At 46.5% G+C, this 26,766-nt stretch overlaps 3 protein-coding genes across 6 annotated transcripts in view; 1 reads left to right on the forward strand and 2 right to left on the reverse strand.

The window, feature by feature from the left end:
- Positions 1-14,525, reverse strand: part of adamtsl3 (ADAMTS-like 3) — a 116,740-nt gene extending 102,215 nt beyond the window's left edge. For 2 of the 4 annotated variants that reach the window (XM_080843904.1, XM_080843902.1), the window contains exons 1-3: positions 14,282-14,480; positions 13,398-13,516; positions 1,602-1,721 (exon numbers count right to left, since the gene is read on the reverse strand). In XM_080843904.1, the coding sequence (XP_080700030.1) occupies positions 1,602-1,721; positions 13,398-13,502 (225 nt within the window). In that variant the 5' untranslated portion in view covers positions 13,503-13,516; positions 14,282-14,480. Of the gene's footprint in view, positions 1-1,601; positions 1,722-13,397; positions 13,517-14,281 lie in introns of those variants that run through there. The other 2 variants (XM_080843903.1, XM_080843905.1) reach the window with 2 other exon arrangements.
- Positions 14,526-16,218: 1,693 nt separating this feature from the next.
- lmnl3 (lamin L3) lies at positions 16,219-22,188 on the forward strand. Its single transcript, XM_080843912.1, has 13 exons — positions 16,219-16,235; positions 16,528-16,939; positions 17,208-17,364; positions 17,453-17,578; positions 18,108-18,278; positions 18,927-19,052; positions 19,486-19,706; positions 20,111-20,324; positions 20,442-20,549; positions 20,673-20,795; positions 20,899-21,018; positions 21,126-21,179; positions 21,480-22,188. Exons 2-12 carry the CDS (start codon positions 16,551-16,553, stop codon positions 21,165-21,167), a joined length of 1,797 nt encoding a protein of 598 aa, XP_080700038.1. The 5' UTR covers positions 16,219-16,235; positions 16,528-16,550; the 3' UTR covers positions 21,168-21,179; positions 21,480-22,188.
- Positions 22,189-22,953: 765 nt separating this feature from the next.
- Positions 22,954-26,320, reverse strand: LOC308369460 (E3 ubiquitin-protein ligase MARCHF3; the record flags this gene model as incomplete). The annotated part of the gene is made up of 4 exons (XM_080843911.1): positions 22,954-23,109; positions 23,866-24,072; positions 25,617-25,821; positions 26,136-26,320. The coding sequence occupies 4 exons, from the start codon at positions 26,318-26,320 to the stop codon at positions 22,954-22,956; spliced, it is 753 nt and encodes a 250-aa protein (XP_080700037.1).
- Between the last annotated feature and the right edge of the window lie 446 nt (positions 26,321-26,766).

A 26,766-nucleotide genomic window follows, 5' to 3' on the forward strand; every position in this document is an offset into this window, starting at 1 on the left:
TTTTTTCAATAACGTATGTTGACTTTGGAAATATACTCAAGCATAAATGTTTGCTATTATAAAACTGATTGGAAAAATATGTACAAGTTTCCAATTATGAGAATGGTGATGACCTTCAGGGGGGGGCTGAATACTACAAGCCACTGTAGTGCCTGAATATATACGATTTCAACAAGTAATGACATTTTGTGAAAGACAAACAAACCAAACAAATTCTTGGGAGATATATTTCAACGCTGGGGAGATTACTCAAACCAACCTTTAGAATGTAATTAAGCCTCGGCCTCACACCTCATCACAGATCAGCAAGGACAGAAAAGCTGCTCTGCTTGGGATGCAGTGTTTTGGGCTTCTGAAAGATCATCTGTGTTTCATTTAATGGGTGAAACCCAATGAACGCTCAAGCTCACAATCTACTCTACGCAACACACCCACTCACACACTCATCTGTGTGTGTGTGTGTGTGTGTGTGTGTGTGTGTGTGTGTGTGTGTGTGTGTGTGTGTGTGTGTGTGTGTGTGTGTGAGAGAGAGAGACAGCAGAGGGATCACATCTGCCCACTGGCTCAAACTCCAGCTTGCTCTCTGGGGTCTCTGTCCCTCCTGTATCAACCCCCCCACCCACTTCACACCCACACACACACACACACACTCACACACGCACACACAAACACACACACACACACACACACACACACACACACACACACACACACACACACACACACACACACACACACACACACCAACACAGACGCACACAGACACTCACACACACACTCACACACACACACACACACACACACATTCACACACACACACATTCACACACTCACACACACATTCACACACTCACACACACACACACACACACACACACACACACATTGACACACTCCAATGTCCTCATAGTGAGCTCTTTATAAATCAGCAGCTCACCCTGGCCTTAAAGAGAGAATTGACTGCAGGAAGAAGTAGTAAAGAGTCAACACCATCCAGTCTCTTCTCTCATACAATGACACCATTGTCCATTATTTTAAATGCTGTCAGAGTGAATGCCAACCCTGGCAGAAGTCACTAAAAGAACACATCACTAGGGTCACAAACCGTCTATAACCCACCATGCAAACAAAAATGGCCTCGTGCAGATCAATAAAGCCATGAACTCAATTTTCCACAGCGCAGCGCAGTCATCTGTGGGCTGCCTTTGATACCTAACACTCTGGGAGCATCCGAGGCGGTGACTCGATGAACGGTTTTGATGGAGAGAGAGGAGAGAGCAGTGTGAATTTCTCTCCCGAAAGTGCCCAACTGATCTTCCTCGGAGCTGTCAGCAAGGCCGTCACTTTTACAGGGGTGCACAGGCGAGACCGCGCCAAAGCAGGGCTGTCCAGGGGACTCGCCCCCTCTCTGCTTGTTTGCACAGAGTTTCTGCCCACTGAGCCAATCAGATAGGCACCCCACTATGTGGACATGAGGAGGGAGGGAAGAAGGGAGGGAGGTCACTGGGAATGAAAGAGTGGGTGTGATGGTGGGGGGGGGCTTGTTGCTAGGTGAGGTGGGGAGGGGGGGGGGGGGGGTGGACGTAGAGAGCTTTGCTTACCTGATCGTCAGAGCGGTAGGTCAGAAGCTGCTCCCCTGTCGTGTCCTCCAGGAAGCTCCCCTGGGGCGACAGTGCAAATTCAGGAAGGAAGTAGGCCGGCTGCGACTGGCTCGCTCCCGTCTGCGGCAGAGAACAACAAAAATAGAGGAGAAATTGAAGAAATGACATCATCATCATCATCATCATCATCATCATACGGGTGAGACATCTGCAAACATTTGACCTGTTTATGCTTGGATGGGTTCCTAAAGAAAAACACTTAGGCAGAACAAACAGCACATCAATGAATACATGATGATGGTCTCCTTGGATGGGCTGGTGATGATGCCAGTAGGAGCATTCAGTTTGAATCTGTGTTAATAGAACTGATGGTAAGGAGTTCCAAAAGTGTATGTGTGCACAAGCACTGTGTGTGTGTGTGTGTGTGTGTGTGAGAGAGAGTGTGAGAGTGTGTGTGTGTGTGCGTGCGTGTGCGTGTGCGTGTGTGCGTGCGTGTGCGTGTGCGTGTGTGCGTGCGTGTGCGTGCGTGCGTGCGTGCGTGAATAGAGATCGTATAAGCAAGGCGTATTTCATTTTCAGATATGACACAGTCGACACATGTGCCTAGACTCCAACCCTTATTTGCATTCCATCACAACAAACCTCTGTTGTGGTTCCCTGAAACGGACTCACTGCTGCGGCTGCACATTGTGTTGGACGTATATCTGCCTTTTGCACGCACAGTACAGATGTGCCGAGTGCACCGCTCAGCTGCATACAGTCCCTGTCCAAGAGCATAAAGTCAGCCCTGTGCAGCAGCCCATAAATCAGATCAGTAATCGCTCTAATATTCATTAGTAAAGCCAAAATCCCGACCCAGGCTGAATCGTCAAGAGCCAATAAAAATCATTTTACCAGCCCTGACATTATTTCAGTGTATGGTGCACAGGGGAAAGGACTAGTCCTCGATAATCCAAATAATTCTACTGAGGACAGTTGACAGTTTATTTCAGTGTGAGCCTACCAAACAGATCCCAGTTGCGAGCACACAAAAAAAAAAAAAACGGGAATAAAACATAAGAATCTGATCAACGCTGGTTGCCAGAATGAGATTCCTACAGACAAATCAACTTCTGACAAAAACACACACTCCCCAAACAAGAATAATCCCTGAACAATGACTACGCTGTGCTAACGCTTACTCAGAAGGTGATTCACCGGAGCCACGCAGCTCACGGCTATTAATAATTAATGGAAGTACTGAGGCGGGGAAATAGAGACGGACCGGCTCATGGGAGTGAACTTCCTCCGCTGCACTCAATACAATCAGGCATTTGTAATGAGCACCAAAAAAAAAAAAAGTCTGGCACCAACTCACACACCGACACAAAAAGAGAGCCCTTCCCTCCTTCCTCTCTCTCTCTCTCTCTCTCTCTCTGTCTTTCTCCATCTCTCTCTCTCTCTCTGTGGAGGGCCGTGTAGTGCAGAAGACGTGTGACTAGTATCTATGAATACATTTAGTGCCGGCTGACGCAGGCTTTTAAAAGCACTTACAGCTCTGAGGGCGGCCGGCCGGCTGCCTGCTTGGAATGCGCTCCCATTAGGCCCCCACTAGGCATGCTTTCATCAGTGACATCGGCCCACAGCGACAGGCCTGAATTAACGGGCCCTGGTATCGCTGGGGTACTGCGGCCCACCCCCTAGTCCAGGTGCAGGTCATGGCTCTTTGATTAAACCAAGAGGACACTATCAGGGCCCCTCTGGGCCCTCAAAGCGGGGTGGGGGACTTGGGGATAGGGTGTGGACAGGGTGTGGAGGTGGAGAGGATGGGGGACTTGGGGACATGGTGTTAGAGGTGGGGGTGGGGGTGGAGAGGATGGGGACGACAGGGTGGCCGACCAGCAGACATGGCCGGGCTCCATGCCCTCCTTCCCCTCCTTCCCCTCCTGGTGGGAGAGCCAGACAAGTTTTTTCCCCGAGCAAACTTCCACCCAGACTCTGGCTCAGCCCAGACAAGCTCTATGTGCACCCCCCCCACCCCCCACCCCGTCCACACCGAGATCCCTACAACAGCCAGGCATCTGCCCTGACAAAGGGGCTGCTTCCCTCGCAAGTATTTTGGGAATGGAAATAAAAACAAACGGGCCATTCGTCTCTCTGACGATGACACCTGGAAGCTACGGCGGTATTTTTCAATCCTTTGGCACCTATCTGACCAATGCGCCCCCCTCCAGTCAGAGGCCGAGAGAGAGGGACTCTCCAGTAGCACTCATCAGGAATGGAAACCAGGAGGCCTGACATAACAAAACCCCCGCCCCTCCCAGCCCATCTCACAACAAGCTCCATGTGTGTGTGTGTGTGTGTGTGCCTTTGGGGCGGGGGAGACACTGTCTGAATGATCAAAGTGGCCACTGCAGCAAAATCCCATCTGTGGTGGTGGTGGTGGTGGTGGTGGTGGTGGTGGTAGGTGGGGGGGGACTGGTGTGCTCTCTGTGAAGACTAGGCACTCGTGGTCAAAACAGGACTTCTCTCTGTGTGTTAACTCATTGGATAAAGCAGCCATGCCTGTGTTTTTCATTTCATCAGCTGAGGTGATCGCCAGTGGCATTTACAACACACACACACACACACACACACACACACACACACACACACACAAACACACACACACACATCCAGACACACACACACATACACACACACACACACACACACACACACACACACACACACACACACACACACACACACACACACACACACACACACAGGTGCACAGGTCTTTTGGTGCAACCACTCTGTGCATGTACAGAATGTTTTCTATTAGCAGACTCATTGGGCAATTGTGTTTCCAGAGCAGCAACTGAGCTTAATAATAAAAAAAAAACATTCGTGGCATGAAACCTTGCAGCAGGTTATAGGAGGTAAAGAAAAGGCACCATATGCCCAAGAAATTATTTTAAAAAAGTCTCAATTCTTTGAGACAAAATCTGGCTCTCGGGACCAGAGCGCACACAAGGGCCTGGCCTAATCCGCCGTTTACATAATGCATGCCTTTACCTCTGCGGAGCCGCGGAGAGCCCAGTGATTTGTCAGCCTTGGCAGAGCGGGTCATTTGTCCGCCGGGAGAGCTTTTGTCCCACATCTGGGTCGAGCTGCGCTCACATTCTCCCGCTGTGAAGTCAGCGAGACGTCGCGGCCTCCCAGCCCAGCCCAGCGCAGTGCAGGACTATCCGTCGAGCGCTCACTGAGGTTACACACCTTCTCCGGCGTCTGGGAAACCATGCCCCTTACTGAGGTCACAGAGAAGTCGCTCCGACTGGCTGCCGCTAGGAGGTCATTAAGTCACGTCAGAGGGGGTATGGGGGGCAGAAACATGCAAACAGACGACACACTGGGCTTGCCATATCCCAGCTCACACATTGGGCTTGCCATATCCCAGTGCCACTGAAGCAAACAAGCCAAGACATCGCCAAGGCTACAGGCCTTCAAGTTTGAATGAAGACTTCCCTCTTCAGTAGTGATGGTGGGGGGCGATGTGGAGCCCGTCAGCTGTTCTGCTTGGCTTGCTGCGCGGCCGGTCAGGAAGGCCAGGTGTCGGAGGCAAGAGGCCTCCTTTCATCTCATTGTGTGAAAGCCTATTTCCACCAAGCAGCCAGGCAGCATAAATAAAGAGATTTATTCATGATTTACTTCAACTCCAGCCAGACAGGGGAAATAGTGTATCTCACCCCCCACCAGTCTCAGAAGTCCCCCCCCCCCCCCCCCAAACACACACACCCACATGCACACACACACACACACACACAAACACACACACACACACACACACACTTTTTTCCTCAGCCCACCCTGTAGCTCCTTGACTGGGCCATTCTCTCGAAAACAATATCTGGATTTAAACTGCCTACTGTGCCTTAACTTAACTCCCCATGACTGAATGCATTTTAGAAATGGGTGCATTTCTGAATCGAAGTTTCATCCTCTCTCTCTCTCTACAGTAAAACATGGAGAGAAAATGAAGGGGGGCACAGAGAGAGGAGAGCAGGAAAAGAGGAGTGCTCCGGAGTGAGGGGGCTTATCAGTGCAACACCTGCAGCCAGCAACACCCGCACCCATACACACACACACACACACACACACACACACACACACACACACACACGCACACACACACACACACACACACACACACACACACACACACACACACACACACACGCACACACACACTCCCGCTCCTCCTCCTGCTCCCGGCACCAACTCGGGGCAAAGCAATCAGTGGGGCCGCGTGTCTCCCAGGCGCTAGAAACACTCTCACAAGCAAATAAACACAGCTCGCTTTCCTGAAACAATTAAGAGGCACTCGACAATATGAGCTGCTTGACAGAACGTTTGAGGCTTCCACCAAAGCAGTGCTGGTGTGTGTTTGTGTGTTTGTGTGTGTGGGGGAGAGAGAGGGAGAGAGAGAGAGAGAGAGAAAGAGAGAAAGAAAGAAAGAAAGAAAGAAAGAGAGAGAATGTGGCACTGACAGCTTCAGTCAGACCCAGTGTCCTGCTGACAGGCATCTAATCTGTAGGCCTTGCACTCGAAGAGCGGAGGGAGCAAGTGGCAGAGGTGTAATCCTACATCACACAGACACTAGGCAGCCTAATCCTGCCTCTCGGCCTATCAGAGTGCAGCCGGAGGTGACAACGTCGCCAGCTTGCTCAGGGGAAAATACGACATGGCCATTTCCAGGAGAGCATGGCGGCGGGCGGATTGGCCCTGTCAGTGAGAGCCGGTGGGACGCTCCGGTGGGACGCTCCGGTGGGACGCTCCGGTGGGACGCCTCCGGTGGGACGCTCCGGTGGGACGCTCCGGTGGGACGCTCCGGTGGGACGCTCCGGTGGGAAGCTCCATTGGGACACACTCCGGTGACAACTAATCTCTTTGTCCTCTGGGCGGTGCGAGGTCGCGACAGCCTCTGTCGCTACGTCACCTCTCTCCTCTTCCCTAACCTGTGTGGGGGGGGGGGGGGGATCTAGACTCGGAGTCAAACGGGTAGACCTGGATTTACAGCCTTGTGTTTAATGGTCCTTTCATCCATAACTCAAAACATCAATACCACCCAAAGTAAAGGAGCAGGAGAGGAGAGGAGAGGAAAGGAGAGAGGGAGAGGAAGAGAAAGAGGCAAAGTTAGAGAGAGAGAGAGATATACGTCTCCTTAATATCGTATTATGCTTGGCAGGAGAGCCCCAATTCCCGTCCAATATTCTGGCCGACTGATCCGGGAGCAGTGGATGGAGCAGTTATGAAGTATCCTCGTAAAAAAGAGACATGTCCACCATCTGTCCCTATTGTGTGTATGTGTGTGAGTGTGTGTTTGTACGTGTGAGTGTGTATCGCAAGTCTATGTCTATGCCTTTGAGGGTATGCTTGTTTGTGTCATGTTTGTGAATCTTAATTTTTGTAAGATAAGATGCCTGTGTGTGTGTGTGTGTGTGTGTGTGTGTGTGTGTGTGTACGTGACAAAGAGAGACAGAGAGAGGAACAAGAGAGAGAGAGAGAGAAAGAAAGAGACAATGATACCTTCCTTGTTGGAAGCACTGCATGGACAGTAATATTCTCCAGAGGAAGTGACATCAGCGCTCCCCACAGGGGACTGCTCTCATCTCTCGCTCTTAAAGGAGGATGTGAAAGTTGCACTGAGCTACTACTGACTCGTCCTGCAAAACCTCTGCTGCTGCATGGCCATGACTCACCACTGATAATACAGTGCCCAAGACATCAGCCTACCCACAGCTAGGCCGTCCACAAGCCTCTGCCTGAAAATAAATGTCTCCCACAGGCTTACTTTTGCTGATTGAATTAAAACAAATCAAACTGATGCTCACAGTGTTTGGTGTACATAGCACTGACTAATAAGCCACATTTTGTTCAAAAATCTGTACGTCTAAATTGTGCTTTTTCACCATATTCTTGAGGATTAGCCACACATGATTATACAATGTCCATCAAGGTCAAGCCAAACCAGCAGGAGCAGGAGCAGGAGCAGGAGCAGGAGCAGTGGTGACCGCAGCCCTCCTCAGGTTGGGTCCCGCTGCCCGCACCGTGACGCCATGGGGCTTCCCAAGACGGAAATCATATCTGATGGTAATCAGAGGGTCAGCTCCTGCTCCTGCTCCCCCACAAACTGCCAGGTTAGATAGGGGCTCTGGACAGCGCGCTGCCTCCAGGAGACTATAAACCGGCTGCGAGTTATGACCCCCAACCACAGACCGCAAATCACAGCTGCACCCCGCTGTGCGAACAGCAGCAGCAGCAACATCTAACATCCAACTGCATTTGCATGCAGTACAGTTGGTGGGCAAAAGTCTTGCACAGACGCAGCCATTTAATAACAAGATAACAAAAATATGGATATAAAACTACTGCAGAAAATTCCTGTGTGAAATTTAAAAACAACAAGAAAAGCTACTATCCTTTTATGTCTTCCAAAGACTTAAGACTAATTCCATATCTTAAAAAAACATGGACTCCTATATGGCTGGCTTAAAGGTCCTTTCTGGTCTGGTTCCATGAAACACACACACACAGACACACACACACACACACACACACACACACACACACACACACAAAATGCATATCGGAGCTCACTCAGGGGCCTTTTTGATATGAGGGAAATCAGAGAAAGCAGGCAGAGAGGCCGAGAAATGATTGCGTCCAGCTGATTGGCAGAGCACACACCGTGCCGAAGAGGCAGCTTCTCTGTTTACAGCCGTGGAGAGTGAATAGCCACACTGTAACTGTCTATGAAAGAGCCTTTCACACAACCTCTGACCAGCTCCTCGGCCTCACCACAGGCCCTAACCAAGACAGAGAGAGAGAGGGAGAGAGAGAGAGAGAGAGAGATCTGGTATAGTAAAGAAGAGAGAGAGAGAGAGAGAGAGAGAGAGAGATCTGGTATAGTAAAGAAGAGAGAGAGAGAGAGAGAGAGATCTGGTATAGTAAAGAAGAGAGAGAGAGAGAAAGAGAGAGAGAGAGAGAGAGAGAGAGATCTGGTATAGTAAAGAAGAGAGAGCGAGAGAGAGAGAGAGAGAGAGAGAGAGAGATCTGGTATCGTAAAGAAGAGAGGGAAGCAAAGAGAGAGAGAGAGATTCCGAACGATGGAGTGAGAGCGAGGGGATAGAAGGTAAAAGTTGGCGAAGAAAAGTAGATAAGTGATCTTTTAACCTCTGGCTGAAGCCCTAGGCTGACTTTGGAGCCGAGCCAGAATGAGTGAGCCAGTGAGGGCACGAGGTGCAGCGTTCCACCTTTCGCACCATATAAAGCCAAAACAATACGGCCAAATTAGGTTACCACACACTGAACCACAGCAGATATGTTCTTCACACTCAACAATAATACCCCCGCAACAAAAAGCTCACTCATCTCCCAGATACTGTGATAAAGACACTGGGGGCCGTGGATAAGGGAGAGTCCCATCCCATCTCATCTGCCTCCTACTCGGACGAGACTGACACACCATAACGAAATCACACTGAGCAAACAGATGAGTAGCACACGCAAATGAGCCTAGCTCCAGGTTCACCCACGGTCACAGTGTGTGTCAGTGTGTGAGTGAGTGTCAGTGTGTGTGTGTGTGTGTGTGTGTGTGTGTGTGTGTGTGTGTATGAGCCTGTGTCATTCCTGTGCTACTAGTGACTAATAGAAGCTTGTCAGCTCTGTTTGATTTGAAGCAGACAAAGCAGGAGAGTGAGTGCGAGCTTCACAGCCTGGCTTTGAGCACCTCAGCAGTCTTTGGCCAGCATAAACCATATATATACTGTATATGTGTGTGTGGGTGTGTATGTGTGTGTGTGAGTGTGTGTGAGTGTGTGTGTGTGTGTGTGTGAGTGTGTGTGTGTGTGTGAGTGTGTGTGTGTGTGTGCAATCGCGCAAAGCAAGAGCCTGGGGCTTGATGTGAGCCATGTGTGCTTTTGTTAAGACCCATGTCTAGATTATTTTCTTGCTCTCTCGAGCATTTGTTTCTTGACGAAACATATTGATATGTTTCAAATGATTCATGGCTTTATCTGTAAAATTGAGATTATAAGCAGCTGTACTTTGGGTGCTCCTGCAGGAGAGAGAAATCCAGAATGCTGGACTCGGCAGTATTCGGCAAATTCTGTGAGTTAACAAGTTAATCGCAAAAGTAAAGGCGCAGGATGAAATTCAATAAAGACACATGAAACCTCTTTTATTCTTGTCAGAGCTGTGAAACTCGAAATGAGCCGGATTTGAAGTGTACAGCTAATGACATTCCACCCATAATGAATCCACAACGGAATAATAAACATGTGTCAAACTGTGAATAAATAATGACACAGCAAATAACACAAAGCTCTTTCACACACTTGATCAAAATGTCATTATTCCCGCTCAGTCTCCTCCTGCTTAAATTCCCAAACGGTCCACCCGTCTAAAACTTGCTAAACTCATGCCAGTGGCTGGGATTGAGAGCGTGCTTCAAGAGGAGCTGCTATCGCCTACGAGAATCAACTTTGGGGAAGTCGACTGAAACCGAGCCACATCTTGGCTCACGCTCCCGTGCGAGTGCATTTCGCATGATGAAATCAAAGCCCCGCCATACGTTGGGGCTCTCAAAATGGAGAGGGAGTTCCGTAGCATAAAGCCACCCTGATATAAACCCCAGATAAGGTCCATTGCAGAGGAGTCGCGTTTCAGCCTTTGTGGTTGCTTCTGTGGACCACAAATAATCTCTATCAGCGGCCCTCCTTTCAGATCTTGTGCCTGGGACGTGGAGGGGGCAACCAGGGGAGTTTCTTGCTGAGTCTGGTATTATCTCACATAATGTCTGAATTAGCACACCAGTAATTGAGTGTTAGAATGGATTGCTCAGGTTTTCACCGATAAAGAACGCTTGTGGGTACTGCACTTCTATCGCACGCCCTTGGTATTTAGCAGGGGTGTTTTGCTATGCCAATAGGCTAATTCAGCTTTACCAGTGCAGCACGCCCACTGCCTGTGCCCCGTTCCTGCTGCCGTGCCCGGAGGACATGCCCAGAGCGAGGCGCTTCCTGCTGCCCGTTGCTCTATTTTAAGTGACAGCTGTTCAAACACGCTGATGCTGTGCCACTGTTTCCCCCCCTTGCTCAAACAACAGCCAGTCCCCTCGCTTTCATCCAGCTCCCAGACACCTCCACGAAAATCTTCACACCATGCCGAACATTGCTACAGCCCTGGTAGGGTGCACATACACACACACACACACACACACACACACACACACACACACACACACACACACACACACACCACACACACACACACACACACACACACACACTCGGCCTGACCCCAAGGGTTGCTGACATGCGGGCGCGGTGTTTGTGCCGGCGATGACAAAAGAGAAGGGAGGCTTTCTTGGCCTGGTTAATACGCACTGAGTGACCCGATTCCCTGCGCTACTGAGACAAGGTGTTGATCACAGTGCAGCTTACAGAAGAATGCCCCCTAATTACTCTGAAACTCTTTTACTGAGAGGCCTCTATTATTAAGGCTGAAGGAAACAGGGAAGACAGGGAGTTGAGCGAATATATCCTCCAGCCAGTAGGGCAAGGGTTGCGGTAAAGAACCACAATACAGAATAGGGGCAGACCACCAAAGCACATTACAAAACTCTTCCCCAGGATACTAAAACTCCCTAAGATTAAAAAAAAAAAAAAAAACATTAACTGTTTGAGGAGCCCTTGAGAAACAGCAAATAATAAAAGCAAATCAGGCAGACAGCTTATCCAACATCTGCTTGTCATAATCCATGCAAGCAGCCAGGCGTGAACTGACACTTCAAAACCTTATCTGCCATGACTTTGCCTCGCAATATGTCCTTATTTTCCATGACAGTTCCCTTTGAGTTTGCCCATAAAAGGGTACAGACCAATCTCCTCCTGGGGAGATTTGTGTCCAACAGGTTTAAACATAAAGGTCTTGAGGAGACTGAAGGAATCCTGAGCGGAGGGTGTGAATGAGGGGCGCCCCTGTTAGCTCTCCGCAGAAAATCTCTCAAGTACATGAGTCGCCCTGACAGCCTCTCCTGAGCCAGCTGGGTCACTGGGCAGTGGAGCTCCCTATGGCACGGGATGTGGAAGGAGCATTACATGTGAAGCAATCTAAAGTCTCAAACAAAAACCTTGGGCAAAAAAAAACAATAAAAACATATGCTTCCAGCAGGGGGAACGTGAAAAAGCAAGCTACGGCACTTTACAAAGCCGTGCCACAAATGCTTCTAAGCTTTAAGGCCGTACACACACACACACACACACACACACACACACACACACACACACACACACACACACACACACACACCTGACCGCCTTTGAACCAGCACCGACTCTAGCCTGAGGAAGGCAGGGAGAGCCTCTGTGAGAGTGCTTGGCCTCCTCCGCCACAGGTGGGGCCAGTGAAAGAGGTTCTCCAGGTGTGGGGTGGAAGAGAGGGGGGGGGGGGGGGGGGGGGCGTGGGGGGGGGCGGACTCCGTTGTCAGAGAGGGGTTAAAGAGTAGAGCGAGGTGCAAATTGTAAGACCAGATGAATGAATAGGGTGGGAAAGTGATATTGGAAACACCTGTCCTGACACTGGTGCTTTTTGGTGTTGAAACTCACAGCCGATTTAACAGCCCCGTGGGCCAGTCTCAGATGGACATAAATCAAGGCAAATTGTTTAGCGAGGGGAGAGCAAATATTATCTTTACAGATTATTGTGAGAGTTGTGGAGCGTACTTGCGAAATCCCTATTTAAAACAAGGCCAGGGAGCAAAGTACTTTTTCAAAGAAATGTCTCTTCCTTGTTAGAACCCAATGTAGAATCAGAATGACAAACATGTCCAATCAGGTAAGGTGAAATCACCATTTTTCAAGCTATCAGCCTAGGTAGTCTAGGTGGGAAAAAAACAGCCAGTCTATATACCATGCATAGGCATGCAGTCTTTTTTCTGAGTGACATTTGCCACATGCTTGAAAGTCCATGTCAGTGGAAAAGATGACTAAACAGTGACAAGAGTATCCCCCAGAAATATAATCCTACGCACTCTGAAGCACATTCGTGCCACACCAATACCTGGTGCTAACTCAGACTCCATCATCTGTCTATTCAGTCCATAAAAAGATCAGAGAGCTCTCTTGCAGCTTGCCCTGAGGAAACTATCCAACTTCACAATTAAAAGGTGGACTCAGGTTTCAGTGTATTCTGGTCATGCACTTCAACACTAACGCGCCAAAGAATGAGCACTTCATTCAGAGCCTCGGCTAACTAACCTGCCATTTGCAAAGTGGAACTCTGCAGCAGCCTATTGTGTGAGATTAAACAACCCTTAGCTATGTTTCTGCCAGCACTTCCATTAGGTGCTAAGATATATTTAGCTCTCTACAGGGAAAGAAGTCTTCTGTCTGTAAAGGTGGCATTCTTCAGTATCTTGACTGCACTGACAGACTATTGTCATCCTTGCATTTTTCTGTGACTAGATCACATAGCATACAACAATATATGGTCCTGACAATGATTTTAAAAACCATGAAACTAAATTAGTACTAAGTACTAAAATAATAGTACTCAGACTAAATATGAATAAATAACGCCATGACTAAATAAAATATCTTTCTTGCACTAAATAAATGACACTGCTCTTCATTGTCACATAGTGGAAATGCCAACTGATTGATCTAATGAGGGTAAATTGTACATCGTGCATGCTCTGCCTGAATAGACTGTATGTCCATCAACCTCCTGTTAAAACCAGCTGAAATCTAGCAGTGAGCACTTTTACCATACCTGGGCAGTAGTGGAAGTCAGGGAGACAGCCAGGTATATCCATGTCAGAAACATCATGTGACCCCGGGTGACCTCTCTGTTTCCGACAAGAGTGTTCATCAGCATCGCAGACTCTCAACCTGAGGAGAAAACAAATGGCATCAAATGTTGCAAGTTGCAACAGACATGTTTTATCGGAAACGATACATCTACAGGAATGAGCACGAACTCGGTTACTACAAATGCAACAATGCATTCATACTTAATATTCCATCCTGTGTGTGTCATACTCAGTGTAAAACTTGCAGTATTCAGTGGAGAAAAAAAAACCGCTGCAGCCTCCCAAATGGCAATGCACTATGCTGTCCCTAGTCGATGCAGAAATGTCAGGCATGGTTCGGTAACAGCTTTGTCACACTACAAGGTACCCCTGTGAACCCCAACTGCATTTCGTTCTTATACAGCACCATGCAGGCAGACCAACGAGTCCCATAAAAATGAACTTCGAAGAACACAACAAGCAGAAGAATTGTTGCATTCCCGAGCGTTTAAAAAAAGCTGCGAGGTTGCAACATTACAGTGCGTTAGGCGACAGAAAAGTAGTCTATTGCTGGGCACCTGTTTTTTATTTTTTTACAAACACATTCAATACTGTGTATGGCAATCAACAATTATGGTCCTGGTTATTGCGCAGCGATATGACACCATGTGAAAACGTATATCTGCTGCGTTTCGTGTTCGTGTAAAATCTACTTAGAAATGTAGCGTACTGCTAACATTGAAATGATTCAATAAATCCAAGTCATCAACAAAAACCGGATTATGTGTAGCCATCAACATCGCTTTAAGGCTATTCGCATTCCGAATTGGAAATAGAAGCAATAACAGTCATGACAGCCGCTTACCTTCTCTCCACTGCAAAGTCATGTAGAAATCCACATTTCTATTTAATATTTTACATGCCTTATTTTAAAAGCACAGCAAACATATTTGTGAATTAATCAATTCCTACGTTCGCATTGCAACTAACAGCCTACCTCTTTGATACAAATATACACTGGTTTGTTTATCTTACAGTCTGTCTGACAACCCCCGTCTTAGGGTATCGACTACTCGCGAACTTCTCTATCGCTGACTCGCTGTTGTGAGTCTTCAGGCTGAATTAAAATAATGAAGTGACAGAAGTTTGTGTGCTGCATACTGCTATCCCGCTAGGCGTCCCATGATCAGTACTGACGAAAAGTACCATCAAGGGGGGAGAGGTTGGGGTGGAAGAAAAATTAGACCAATAAGATTTCTAACCTCTCTTTTGGAACCCTACGCTCGTCGTTAATCGTGAAATGCTTTAACCATCGTTATCATTTTGAAGCAGATTCGTCTGGTTCCGTCATGCTACAATTTTGTGAAAGGGAAGCTAGATCATGGTAGGCTAGTTGCTTTTTTATGAGCCATAAGCCTATAACAACGCTCTGATATTCATTTCAGAAATCATATTTGAAGCTGTGCCACTATCAAAATATTCCTTGGAACAAATCCTGAATAAAGGCATGTGGATCCTGTCACTATTTATCATTAAACGTGCTCTTTAAGGTCCAAGATCAAAGACTCTATCCGCAAGAAGGCACAGCGTGCCGCTTTATTATGAGGTGAGGAATAAAAGCTGGCACCAAATATGGAGGTCTTTGACTTTCATTAACTTAGGCTGAGCAGACCCCGAGTCTCCTGTAGCCTACTATAGATTTCGCCATAAAGGCTGACTCTTAAGTCAAGCAAGGAAGATTCACAGATCTCAAACCTGTCTTTTATTTAATCATTCAATATTCTACATTCATTCTTTCACAAACAACTTCACATATTCCCAAGGAAGGCCTTGTGTCAATCTGTCAGAATGATTATTGATTGCGCAGGTTGCATAATAATTGCAGGTGTGTCAGATGGGAAAGGCGCAACAGCAAAACGTGATAGGCTACAGACAGAGACTGAAATAAATGTCAGTTACTTTAAATGCTTTAATAACATATTAATGGATTGGGCTTTTAAAACAAACAAAAAAGCAGTGAAAATCCACACACACACACACGCACGCACGCACGCACGCACGCACGCACGCGCGCACACACACACACACACACACACACACACACACACACACACACACACACACACACACACACACACACACACACACACACACACAAGCATCCACACACAGCCAGATAGAAAGATCGATATATAGATAGATACCTTCATGACAGTACCCTACGTTATGACATACATATGAAAATTAAGCACATTGTAGGGGGGAATGGCATTTAAACTGTGTGCGCTTACAAGCTTGATGACATTTTGCCCCAAGCTTCAGTGGATAAAGCCTAGAATAGGCTATATCTCCCTCTGCCGTTCATTCAATGTAAATACATTCCAAACGTGTTTGCCCAACCTTGTATGGGTAATGATGTATCCCAATATCGCTGTTATAAATTCAGGTTTTTTTTAAACCAGTTAAAAAGTTAAACAATGTTTAGACCAACGCACATGTGTTCCCAAATACTAAAAACACATTGCATAGCTTTCATCTATAAATTATTTCCGGTGAATTTATACAAAAAAACGAATTAAATTCAATTCAAAACCAATCCGATAAAAAATAGACTCCAGGATTACACTACTACCTAATAATGTCAAAACCGCAAAATCAACCGATAACTATTCCCTCACCCTGTTCCCTTTAAATTCTACTGCGAGCATCCAACGTGCTTCTGGTCTTGTGATATGACATCACTCCGTCCCAGACAGTCACCCAGTCTCATCAGCTAGCTACCAAACGCTATCATACGTTCTTCGAGCACAGCTGTTTGAGTTAAGTTATAATTTATATTTCATACTAGCAGTGGTCTTACACCCATGTTTGTGCCGCACGATTAGGATACGTTTGTTCATTCACGGCGCCGTGCGTCATTAATTGACAACTGTTAACTGTTAACTGTTCTGACTGGCTATTCTCGGGCTCTTTAAGTTATTTGAGCTAACCGTTCATTGTTTGCTAGCTAGGTTGAATATAATAAGTCTGAGTCACTGAGAGAATCCGGTAAAAACGACCTTGTTTTTTTTTTACCTTGACCTGAATGATAATTACACTTGTTTCCCACAGTTCTTTAAAAAGGTTTGCTAACTATGGCCTCAGCCACCTCCACGCCGTTTACCTCATCAGGCCGCTCTGGGCGCGCCACGAGACGCACCTCCACACCTGGGGTCTCTCCCTCCGGCGTCAGCCCCACACGCATCAGTCGCTTGAAGGAGAAGGAGGACCTCGGGCACCTAAATGACCGTCTTGCTAATTATATTGAGCGTGTGCGGCAGTTGGAAAATGAGAAGTCGTCCATGCAGCTACTACTAGAGGAGAAATCAGAGTGTAGTAGTCGGGAAGTTGGGAATCTGCGACGAATCTACGAGAACGAGCTCTCCGACGCCAGGAAGACTCTTGACGGCACTGCTAACGAACGGGCCAGACTACAGATAGAGTTAAGCCAGCTTGCTGAGGATCATAGGAAATTACAAGCCAGGTATGTCACCAAGGTCATCTCCATCATATTCAAATATGCCTGTGTAGAAAGTAAACAATTCATCATGACCCTGTATATAATATTAGTTAATCCTGTTTCAATATTACTTGTCAATCCTCTCTGCAAAGGATCTTGGGAAATTGCAGAGCCTTAAATGTTCTCCTATGGGTCTAAATTAAGTGATTGTGTTCATTGAACACTACATACTGGCCCTGCCATTTAAAGAATATAATGAGAAATGTGTTGACCCTAATATCCCCTCAACCAGGAATAACAAAAAAGAATCTGAGCTGACCACGGCCACTGGATGCTGGAGGAACCTTGAGGCCGCCCTGAACTCTAAAGAGGCAGAGTATGCCAACTTACTTGCTGAAAACCGAAGACTTGAAGTTGAAATCACAGATCTCAAAAGCCAAGTGTCCAATGTAAGGCCAACAGCATCTCCCCAAGACAGACTCTTCTGTATCAGATGAACAGTGTGATTGATCGGTTGATTCTGTGATTGTTTTGTAGCTGGAGGATGCCCTTCAGAAGGCCAAGGCGCAACTCAATGCGGAAATGCTCCAGAGAGTGGATGCACAGAATCAAATTCAGACCTTGCAGGAACAAATAGACTTCCAGAAACACATTAGTGAGCAGGTATGTCAGACTCTCATGTTGGTTATGTTTTTTGTCTTTTCCTGGATGGTTTTCCCAGTCTTCCCACTAACATTCCTATGTAATGCTTCAGTCTTATCCACAATGTCTATGACAATTGCACACAAGACACAAATAAGAGCCATGAATGTCATTCTTTGTGCAAAGAAATGCAGAAACAAAAACACAGATAACACAGCTCACATGAGCTTTGGCACAGATTTTTTTTTTGTCAATGATATAGGCACATCAGTACAGGAGGACTTGGGACTAAGTTGCTCAAGGGAAACTTCAATCTGTATTTTCTCCAGTGCTGTACTATTCTTTTGAGAGAACCATGGCTGAGATGGAGCTCTGAAGTCAAGTGATGCTTCATAGTGGTACAGTGGGTATTGGGCTACAATATGATGCTGTGTGTGTGTGTGTGTGTGTGTGTGTGTGTGTGTGTGTGTGTGTGTGTGTGTGTGTGTGTGTGTGTGTGTGTGTGTGTGCGCGCGCGCGTGTGGGTGTGCGCGTGCGTGTGTGTGTGCAGGAGGTTTTGGAGATGCGGACCCGGCACGAGAGCAGGCTGGTGGAGGTGGACTCTGGGAGGCAGCAGGATTTTGAGAGCAAGCTGTCCGAGGCCATGCAGCAGCTCCGGAAGGAGCACGAGGGCCAGATTCAGCAGTACAGGGACGAGCTGGAACGCACCTTTGTCGCCAAGGTAACATGCACCAGTCATCTGGGCCACGTACCACATTCAACAACCACAGAACACTAGCTAACAACATTTCAGGAGTGGCTTCTGTCACTCTGCAACGCTTTAGTGACCAAACTGGAAGAGGAGGTTGCTAATTTCTCTCAGTATAGGTTCAATTCCCAAGGAAAATACATATGCTAGATAGAGAAAAGTGAATAAAGGTTAACTAAATAATCATGCCTTTGGTTTAAGTTTATATTAACTGTAGAATTATTTGTGTGGGACACGAGTTGTTAGAGATTGTAAATTGTGACGAGTTTATCTTATCTTTATAGTTTTTTATGGATATTTGTTTCTACTGACCATCAGATATTTATCTGCATGTGTATGTGTGTATGTAACAGGCAGGGTTGTTGTTAGCATACAGTCTATCTACAACTGAGAAACCACAGGTGAAGCTGGAAGTTGAAGTTGAAAGGGAAAGTCCATTGATCAGGGATGTTTTGAAGGTATTTAATCGTAGTCAAAGATAGGTGCTTTAAGTTCATTGCTATTGGAAAAGTGGAGCAAAGAGGTCCATGATTTTGGCATGTCCCTGCATTCATCCTTATTTCTTGTGTGTCAATTAAACAATGATTTTTGCACTCTTTAATGAATGTAACGGTACCTTAGCTGGAGAACGCCCAGCAGGCAGCAACAAAGAACAGCGATCATGCGTCTTCGGTGCGCGAGGAGCTAGCAGGGACCCGGACCAGACTGGAGTCCCAATCCTCTGAGATCAGCCATCTTCAGAGACAGGTACTCCGCCATGCCACTTGGGTCAAGTAACAACTGTGCCTCAGAAACTTGTTAGTCGAAGGAATGTAGACCGCCATTTCCTACTGAATGGACTGTGTTGAACGCATATACCTCAGCACCCTGGGAGAGAGGGCTTTCAGCTACATCGCCCCCAAGTTGTGGAATTCACTGCCAGACTACATCAGACACTGTGACTCAATTACTGACTTTAAAAGCAGACTTAAAACTCATTTCTTCAAGATAGCTTATGGACTGACTGACTGACTTTTTTATTTTTCTTATTTTTATTTATTTTTATGTGATGACTGTACAAACAACCTGTTTGTGAAGTGACCTTGGGTGTCATGAAAGGCGCTTTAAATAAAATGTATTATTATTATTATAGAGCTAATTGCTAACGTGAATGGGATGCTTTGTGTGTCTGTCACTGCAGAATACAGCCCTGGAGGCGCGGGTGCGAGAGCTGGAGCAAGTGCTGGACCGCGAGCGGGACGTGGCCCAACAGAGGCACAGCCGTAAGGACCAGGAGATGGCTGCCATGAGGGAGCAGATGCAGGCCCAGCTGGAGGAGTACCAGAACCTGCTGGACGTCAAGCTCTCACTGGACATGGAAATCAACGCTTACAGGAAGATGCTGGATGGAGAGGAGCAGAGGTGGACAGTACTTGTGTCTAGTAGCAGGGGTGCACCACTAGGGGGCGTTATTGTATTTAATGTAACCCAATTGCTTTTACAGTACCAGTATCAACTGTTCTGTGACAGTCTTCATTTTTACAACCCCAAACTATTTATCTAGCGATTACCGTCAATACAGATTTTATGTCTTGTGAAGAGGAATCAAGTCATGATGGTGCTGATAAAACTATTTTCTATGTAAAAATTTGAATTGCAATTGCTGTTTGATTGTGCAGTAGGTACTTCTCCATTGACCACCTAAACAGATACCTAACAGTATAGAAAGAATTTTACCCAGCTGTACTAAACAGACTTGATGTTTGTGTGTATTGCTTGCCTTGTCTCTTGATAGTGTAATCATGGTGTAACCGTGTCTGTTTCAGGCTGAATCTGTCACCAAGTCCCTCGGGTCACGGAGCTGAGCCACGCAGACACGCCCACGCGGTCCGCCGGGTCAAGGCGGGCAAGAGGAAGCGAGAGAGCGGCCACTCTCCCTGCTACAAGATCACCCAGCAGTCATCAGCGCGAGGCAGCGTGTCCATCGACGAGATCGACAAAGAAGGGCAGTACATCAGGCTGATGAACAACTCTGAACTGGTGAGACACTCCGGGGCTTTCTTTCCCATGCCTGGTGACCAGGTTCAAACTCATATAGCTCACATGGTGACTTGGAGTGGATCCTTCATGCCACAGATAATGTTTCCTATTGCACAGGATCAGCTTTTGGGTGAGTGGACCATCTTAAAAAGACACACTTCCACGCCTGACATCTCCTTCCAGATCCCTTCCACCTACACGCTGAAAGGTGGCCAAAGCCTGACTGTAAGTGGAGTGTAACATCAGGTTCCCATACATCAGTGATAAGAGATTAGCTTTCGCTCTGTACGGTAATGTGTATGGATGTGAATCAGTTCTCAGTGCTCTGATGCTGTTGTGTTTTGCCAGGTCTGGGCAGAAGGAGCTGTTCAGCAGGCCCCCCCTGGTCCTAGCGATCTGGTCCTGATGGAGCATCGGAGCTGGGGTGCGCTGGATGATGTGAGAGTCCTCCTGCTCACCGCTCAGAATGAGGTACGGAGCGACAGGGGGGACAAGTAGACGAGACGTCAGCAGTGAGCTATCCCAAGGGATGTGACTTAAGAGAGCGTGGTGTTGTTCTGGGTGTGTCCTGTAGGAGGCGGCAGAGCGCAGGATGGTGTGCGTGCGGCAGCGCGGCGGCGAGGGAGGAGGAGACACGGACGAGGAGTTTGACGAGGAGCCCCAATCTGGCAGTGACCTCCTCCTCCGGAGACAGGTGAGCAGCACACGCACACAGCACCACACGCTAGGGCCAGGGAGCTGGGGGTCGCAGGTCACAGAGTTAGCGTTAACGCTGTGGTTGTTTTTTTTACTTCCTTGAAGGCCAAAAGGAAAAAGAAGGTGAAATGCTGTCTGGTCTTGTGAAGCAGACAGATGGTAGGTGAAGCCTGGGTTTAATGGCAGCCTGAGCACCCGCTGACACCTGCCTCGCTTCGCTTCTAAGCTTCACTATTACGGTCATAGAGAAGACCAGTAGAAACATTCAGTGTTGTGAGCTGTGTATTAAGTAACAGTGTGCCTGCTTAAAAAGACATGCTCAGAATGGCCTTGCATGAGCTGGTCCTTTGAGCTAACACCCACTGTGTGTGTGTGTGTGTGTGTGTGTGTGTGTGTGTGTGTGTGTGGTCAGATTCATGGGCATTTGCTGACTGCAGATTTGATCTGTGTGTCTTGCAGGGACTGGCAGGGGCCAATGAGGCCAGCTGTGCAGTCATGTGATTGGTACTGGACGTCCATCTTGAAGGTGCCCCTTAGGGAGGTGAAGTCAAACATGGATATGGGCTCTGGATTTTAAAACAATTAAAGTATGCATTCGGGTTGGTGGTTATTTTTCAGTGTCTTGGTCACTAGGTACTTAAATGTATACGTAAGCTTTGCCAATTTCAGTTCAAAAACAGGATGGGTACTTTGGGTGCCTTCTTTTTCTTTGTGTTCTTTGTGCCTCATCATAACATGAAGGAAATGATACTCAGTGTTCCTCTTAGCTGAAAGAGATGCCTTCTACTAAACTTGAAATTCCTCCTAATATTAGGTATTTGAGAATTGTGACTGTGCCTTGGAGGCAAACGGCAAGTCCTCCAGTATACTGGTTTAGTAGTTGTCTGGGATTTGAATGTGTCTTGAATATGGACTCGTCAGTCTGGTATAAATGTGCCAAGCAGTTACTTTTTGCAGGCCTCACGCTTTCTCTGTCTCTGGAATGACTTACTTGCACGGAAGGCTGGAAGACTGCTTGTGGTTTCAACCAAAGTAATGAGTTGCTGCTACTAACAGGGAACAGTTCTGAAGGTAGAGGGAAAGCTTTCTGTAGAGGGATCCTTGCTTTTGTTTTGGGAAAACCCTCCCTGGGAGAAATAAATAAGTTATTATTATAATATATGATGCCAATGCTTGTTAACAAAAGCGTATTTAAAAGGTTGTAATGCAAACAGTCCATGTATGTTGAATCAGTCTCTCAAGTGCTTTATTTTATTTAAAGTGTTGACCGATCTTTTTTTGGAGGAAGACGTGTTCAGTATGTTGTCCAGGTTGTTTTGATACTGGTGGATATTCTGGAAAATGACACATGTAGCTTAACAACTGTAAACAGGAAAGGAGCCTGAATATTGCCTTCTACTGTCAATCCTATCTGTGACTTTTATTGCACAAACACACTGAGCACATTTGTATTATCTTCAATAAAGATTGCGATTATAAATGAATGTGTCTAGTTTGGTCGTTGTTTTTTTTGTTCGGTCAGTTTCAAGTACTTCCAAACAAGAGTTCTAAGGAGGATTTTTGTGTGAATTCCAGTGCAGATGCGGTCAAGTCATTGTGATCTCTTCAGTGGCATGCTCCAAAGAAAAGAATTCCTCTCTGCTGTGAGCATAAAAATGTGTTTTACACCCAAACCACCGGTGTTGATTGTTATCCTTGTAATTGATTGTTATCCTTAGAAACGGATTGTTATCCTTAGGAACCCATTATTATCCACCATTAGGCTCCACCTCCAGTCAGTCCATTCAGTGTTATAGAAAGAAAAAAAAAACTTTACAAAAATAGTAAGCTTTTCCCCAAAGAAGTTCAAAAAATGCTTGCGTGTTCAAAACACTCAATATAAAAAAATAAGGTCCGATCCTTCCGAAGGTCCATTGCTAGCGCTCATCGTCGGCTAGACCACCGTCTCCTTGCTGTCATCCTTACTCAGGAAGAAGGAGAGGGTCTGCTGTTTGGCCTGAGTCCGTGGCGGGGTGGGGATCTGCAGACGCACTCTCTGATTGGTCTCCTTCCACGTCTTGAAGAGGTGGATGTGATACCGCAGTGAGACCTGTAGAACATATACACATTACATATAGCATCTCCATTTACAATATTACATTCAAATTACTTCCAATGACTAGCATCTCCATTTACAACATTACATTCAAATTACTTCCAATGACTAGCCTCTCCATTTACAATATTACATTCAAATTACTTCCAATGACTAGCATCTCCATTTACAACATTACATTCAAATTACTTCCAATGACTAGCATCTCCATTTACAATATTACATTCAAATTACTTCCAATGACTAGCATCTCCATTTACAATATTACATTCAAATTACTTCCAATGACTAGCATCTCCATTTACAACATTACATTCAAATTACTTCCAATGACTAGCCTCTCCATTTACAATATTACATTCAAATTACTTCCAATGACTAGCATCTCCATTTACAATATTACATTCAAATTACTTCCAATGACTAGCATCTCCATTTACAACATTACATTCAAATTACTTCCAATGACTAGCCTCTCCATTTACAATATTACATTCAAATTACTTCCAATGACTAGCCTCTCCATTTACAATATTACATTCAAATTACTTCCAATGACTAGCATCTCCATTTACAATATTACATTAAATTTACTTCCAATGACTAGCCTCTCCATTTACAATATTACATTCAAATGACTTCCAACTCTTCTTTCTCTCATGTTCTTGTTCCTTCCCGTACCCAGTCAATGTAAAGAGATTAACATCAAATAAAAGGACCAAATGATTTCAGTGCTAACCGGGCACATACCACAGTCCAGAAGAGGTAGATGGTGAATAGAGCCAGCGTGAGTGTGATCAGGCCCATGGCCTCAAAGCCGTTGCTGTAGTAGAGGTCCATGGCGCCCTGCACACACAGCCAGCCCGACAGGCTCGCTAGCGGCGTGATGAAGAGGAAGCAGATGGCGTCTCCACACAGAGTCCTCCTCTGGTGCTGCATGGATGGGGTGGCAAACCACTGACCAGCGCACACACAAAGACACACACACACACACACACACACACACACACACAAAGACACACATACACATACACACACACACACACACACACACACACCACAGAAACAGTACCACCATTAGCAGGGGAACACAAGAGGCCTGAGCTGCCCGATTTTGTCCCATGCATCATACAAATTCTGACATATATAGCAGGTACTAATATGATCCATCATCTGCAAATCAAGACTATTCCTAATCATTCTGTTATAGTGCTGCAATGGCACTAGTTGATTGCTTTTGAGTCTTCAGCCTTGAAGTTATGTTATAGCAGTGATTCTATATGCTGATTCTAAGTATTGCTCATCTGCAGTGGACATATCTGCATTCAGTCTGTGGTTAATGTCTGTAATACACACAACTACCATTTTCTTTCTGGTTTCACAGGTCTTAAAGGCACTCAGTGCAACTTTATAGGTTTGAGACTCGAAAAATAAACATTCAATTTCTAGTCTTTTTTTACACGTAGTAAGTTTCAATAACTCCATACCATTACATGGACACACACACAAATCGTAAACAACAACAATCGCCGGCGGTCAGTTTCCATTGACTGGAATCCTGCTTTATTTATTGGTGGCACCAATAAAGAAAATGGAGGTGATTGTTGTTATCGATTTTCTATCAGTTCTCACCACACAACGACGTCTCATCTTTGCTCCTTGTATGTCGATATGGAATGGAATGGAGTTATTGAAACTTACTACGTGTAAAAAAGACTAGAAATTGAATGTTTACTTTTAAGCCTCGAAAGTTGCACTGGGTGCCTTTAAAGGCGAGTCATCGTCATCGTCAAGTGATCGAACAACATTTCAACTCTTCCCAAAAATCACTGGGTGTAATTTGTGAGAAGTAAGTCTTATCAAGCGTCAGTAAAAGTTATATGTGTGACATTTGTGCCTTGTGCCTGTGAAACACATGGCTTTTAATCAGCAGCTTACTGTGTGCCCCGTCACATATGTAAGGAGGGGCCATGAATTTAACGTAATGCCCTGCCCTCTGCTGTAGAAGGGAAGCGCCATCTAATCTCATTTTCAAACTAAGTGGCTTTGCGGTTTAAAGCAGTCAGAAGACAGCTGAAGCTCCAACGTGAAGCGAGGCTTCAGGAGGCCATGTGTGTGTCCTGCCTGGGCGCTAGAGCAAACATGCCTACTAGATCAGTAATCTGAGAGGGGGATGCTGAGCATTTTGAGTGTCATTCATTGTGTCGAGAACACGAAGAGACTTCGATGTGGCTGACTACGCGACATCCAACTCCAGGTGGCTTGACAATCCACTGCAATACATGAGCATGAGAAAGATGGCCACATCCTTTCCAGAGATAACAGAGGCAAAGAAAACAAAAAAAGAGCGAGAAAAGGATAGAGGGAGAGAGTGTGATAGAGGGAAAGAGAAAAGGATAGAGGGAGCGAGTGTGATAGAGGGCTTTCTGTGGCTTTTGTGGGCTTTGAAAGGGGATGAATGACTGGACCAGAGTCCAGCTCTCTCTCTCTCTCTCTCTCACCTCTGTGAGTGGCTTTGGCAGGCGTTCCAAGGCAAACTGGAAGTGACAGAGCTCGCAGCGGCTGGTGTTGGAGGCGGTGAGCCAGTGCTCCAGGCAGCCGCGGTGCACCATGGCCAGCGAGCCGGAGCACTCACACGGCGACAGCAACTCCTCCACGCTGCCACCCTCGTGGCAGATGCGACAGAATGGCTCATCCCCACACAGACTGGAGCAGGAAGGACACGCACAACACATCCATATCCACACACACACACACACACACATCCCATATATCAGTCAGTCTAAGTCTAGTGATTTTTGACCTAGTATGGCCTGTTTCTACACTTAGCTTTCATAAATCAGACAAACCATATAAAATGATAAAGATCCAGATTTAAACCTTTGATAAGTTTTAATATCAACACTCTTCTGTGTTTAATTCCACACACACTGACGTTAAAATAGTTTTTTCGTGGTCTTGACAAAGCACTATTTTCACATTATCTTGCCCCACAAACTCCACTTGTAGATCGAACCCACGTGTTAGTACTGGAGCTGGTCAGATTGGAGGGGACGTGTCCCTTGCAGTCGTCTGCCTCCTCTCCATCAGGGCCGGGCGTCTCGTCTCCAGCGGGCTCCAGCTGGGGCTTGAGCAGAGTGACGGAGCTGGCTGCCAACACACTGGTGCCTTCCTCACAGGCCATGGCTGCTACATAGGGGGCCATTCACTCCATTCAGCTGAATCCAACCTGAAACCCAGACACAGAGGTTTACTCCACACAGCCCAGCAGATGTCAGTTCTTTTTTTGTTTTTGCTCCGGCAAAAAATATAATTCCCCTCCACCCGTGCACTCTGAGAAACCCCCAGTGTGTCTGAGAATCACTTTATAGCCCCTTTCGCACTTCATTTGGATGCTATTTGATGTTCTGGAGAAGAAAAAAAAAGATTGCAAATCATTTTAATCTCTTGAGCAGTCTGCAGTCGGCTACTCCATGTCTGCACCCAAACAATGGGAGCGAAGCCCGCTGCCTCAAGTGATTTCCACCTCCTTTCTGTGTGGATCAGGATGGCGTATTTATTTGAAATTAAACGAGGGGTGTCAAAGGCAGATGAAAGTGAGTTAACAGCAGACAGGGCACCCCGCTTGAGGCCATAATCCCCCCCAAACTA

The sequence above is a fragment of the Sprattus sprattus genome (genome assembly GCF_963457725.1).
Source record: "Sprattus sprattus genome assembly, chromosome: 8".
NCBI classification, from domain to species: domain Eukaryota; kingdom Metazoa; phylum Chordata; class Actinopteri; order Clupeiformes; family Clupeidae; genus Sprattus; species Sprattus sprattus.

Bases quoted from the DNA above. Each gene is read 5' to 3' on its own strand.
- lmnl3 (XM_080843912.1), top strand. From the start codon at position 16,551: ATGGCCTCAGCCACCTCCACGCCGTTTACCTCATCAGGCCGCTCTGGG. The intron at 16,940-17,207 runs GTATGTCACCAA...CCCCTCAACCAG, and splicing joins CATAGGAAATTACAAGCCAG to GAATAACAAAAAAGAATCTG. The intron at 20,550-20,672 runs GTAAGTGGAGTG...GTGTTTTGCCAG, and splicing joins AAGGTGGCCAAAGCCTGACT to GTCTGGGCAGAAGGAGCTGT.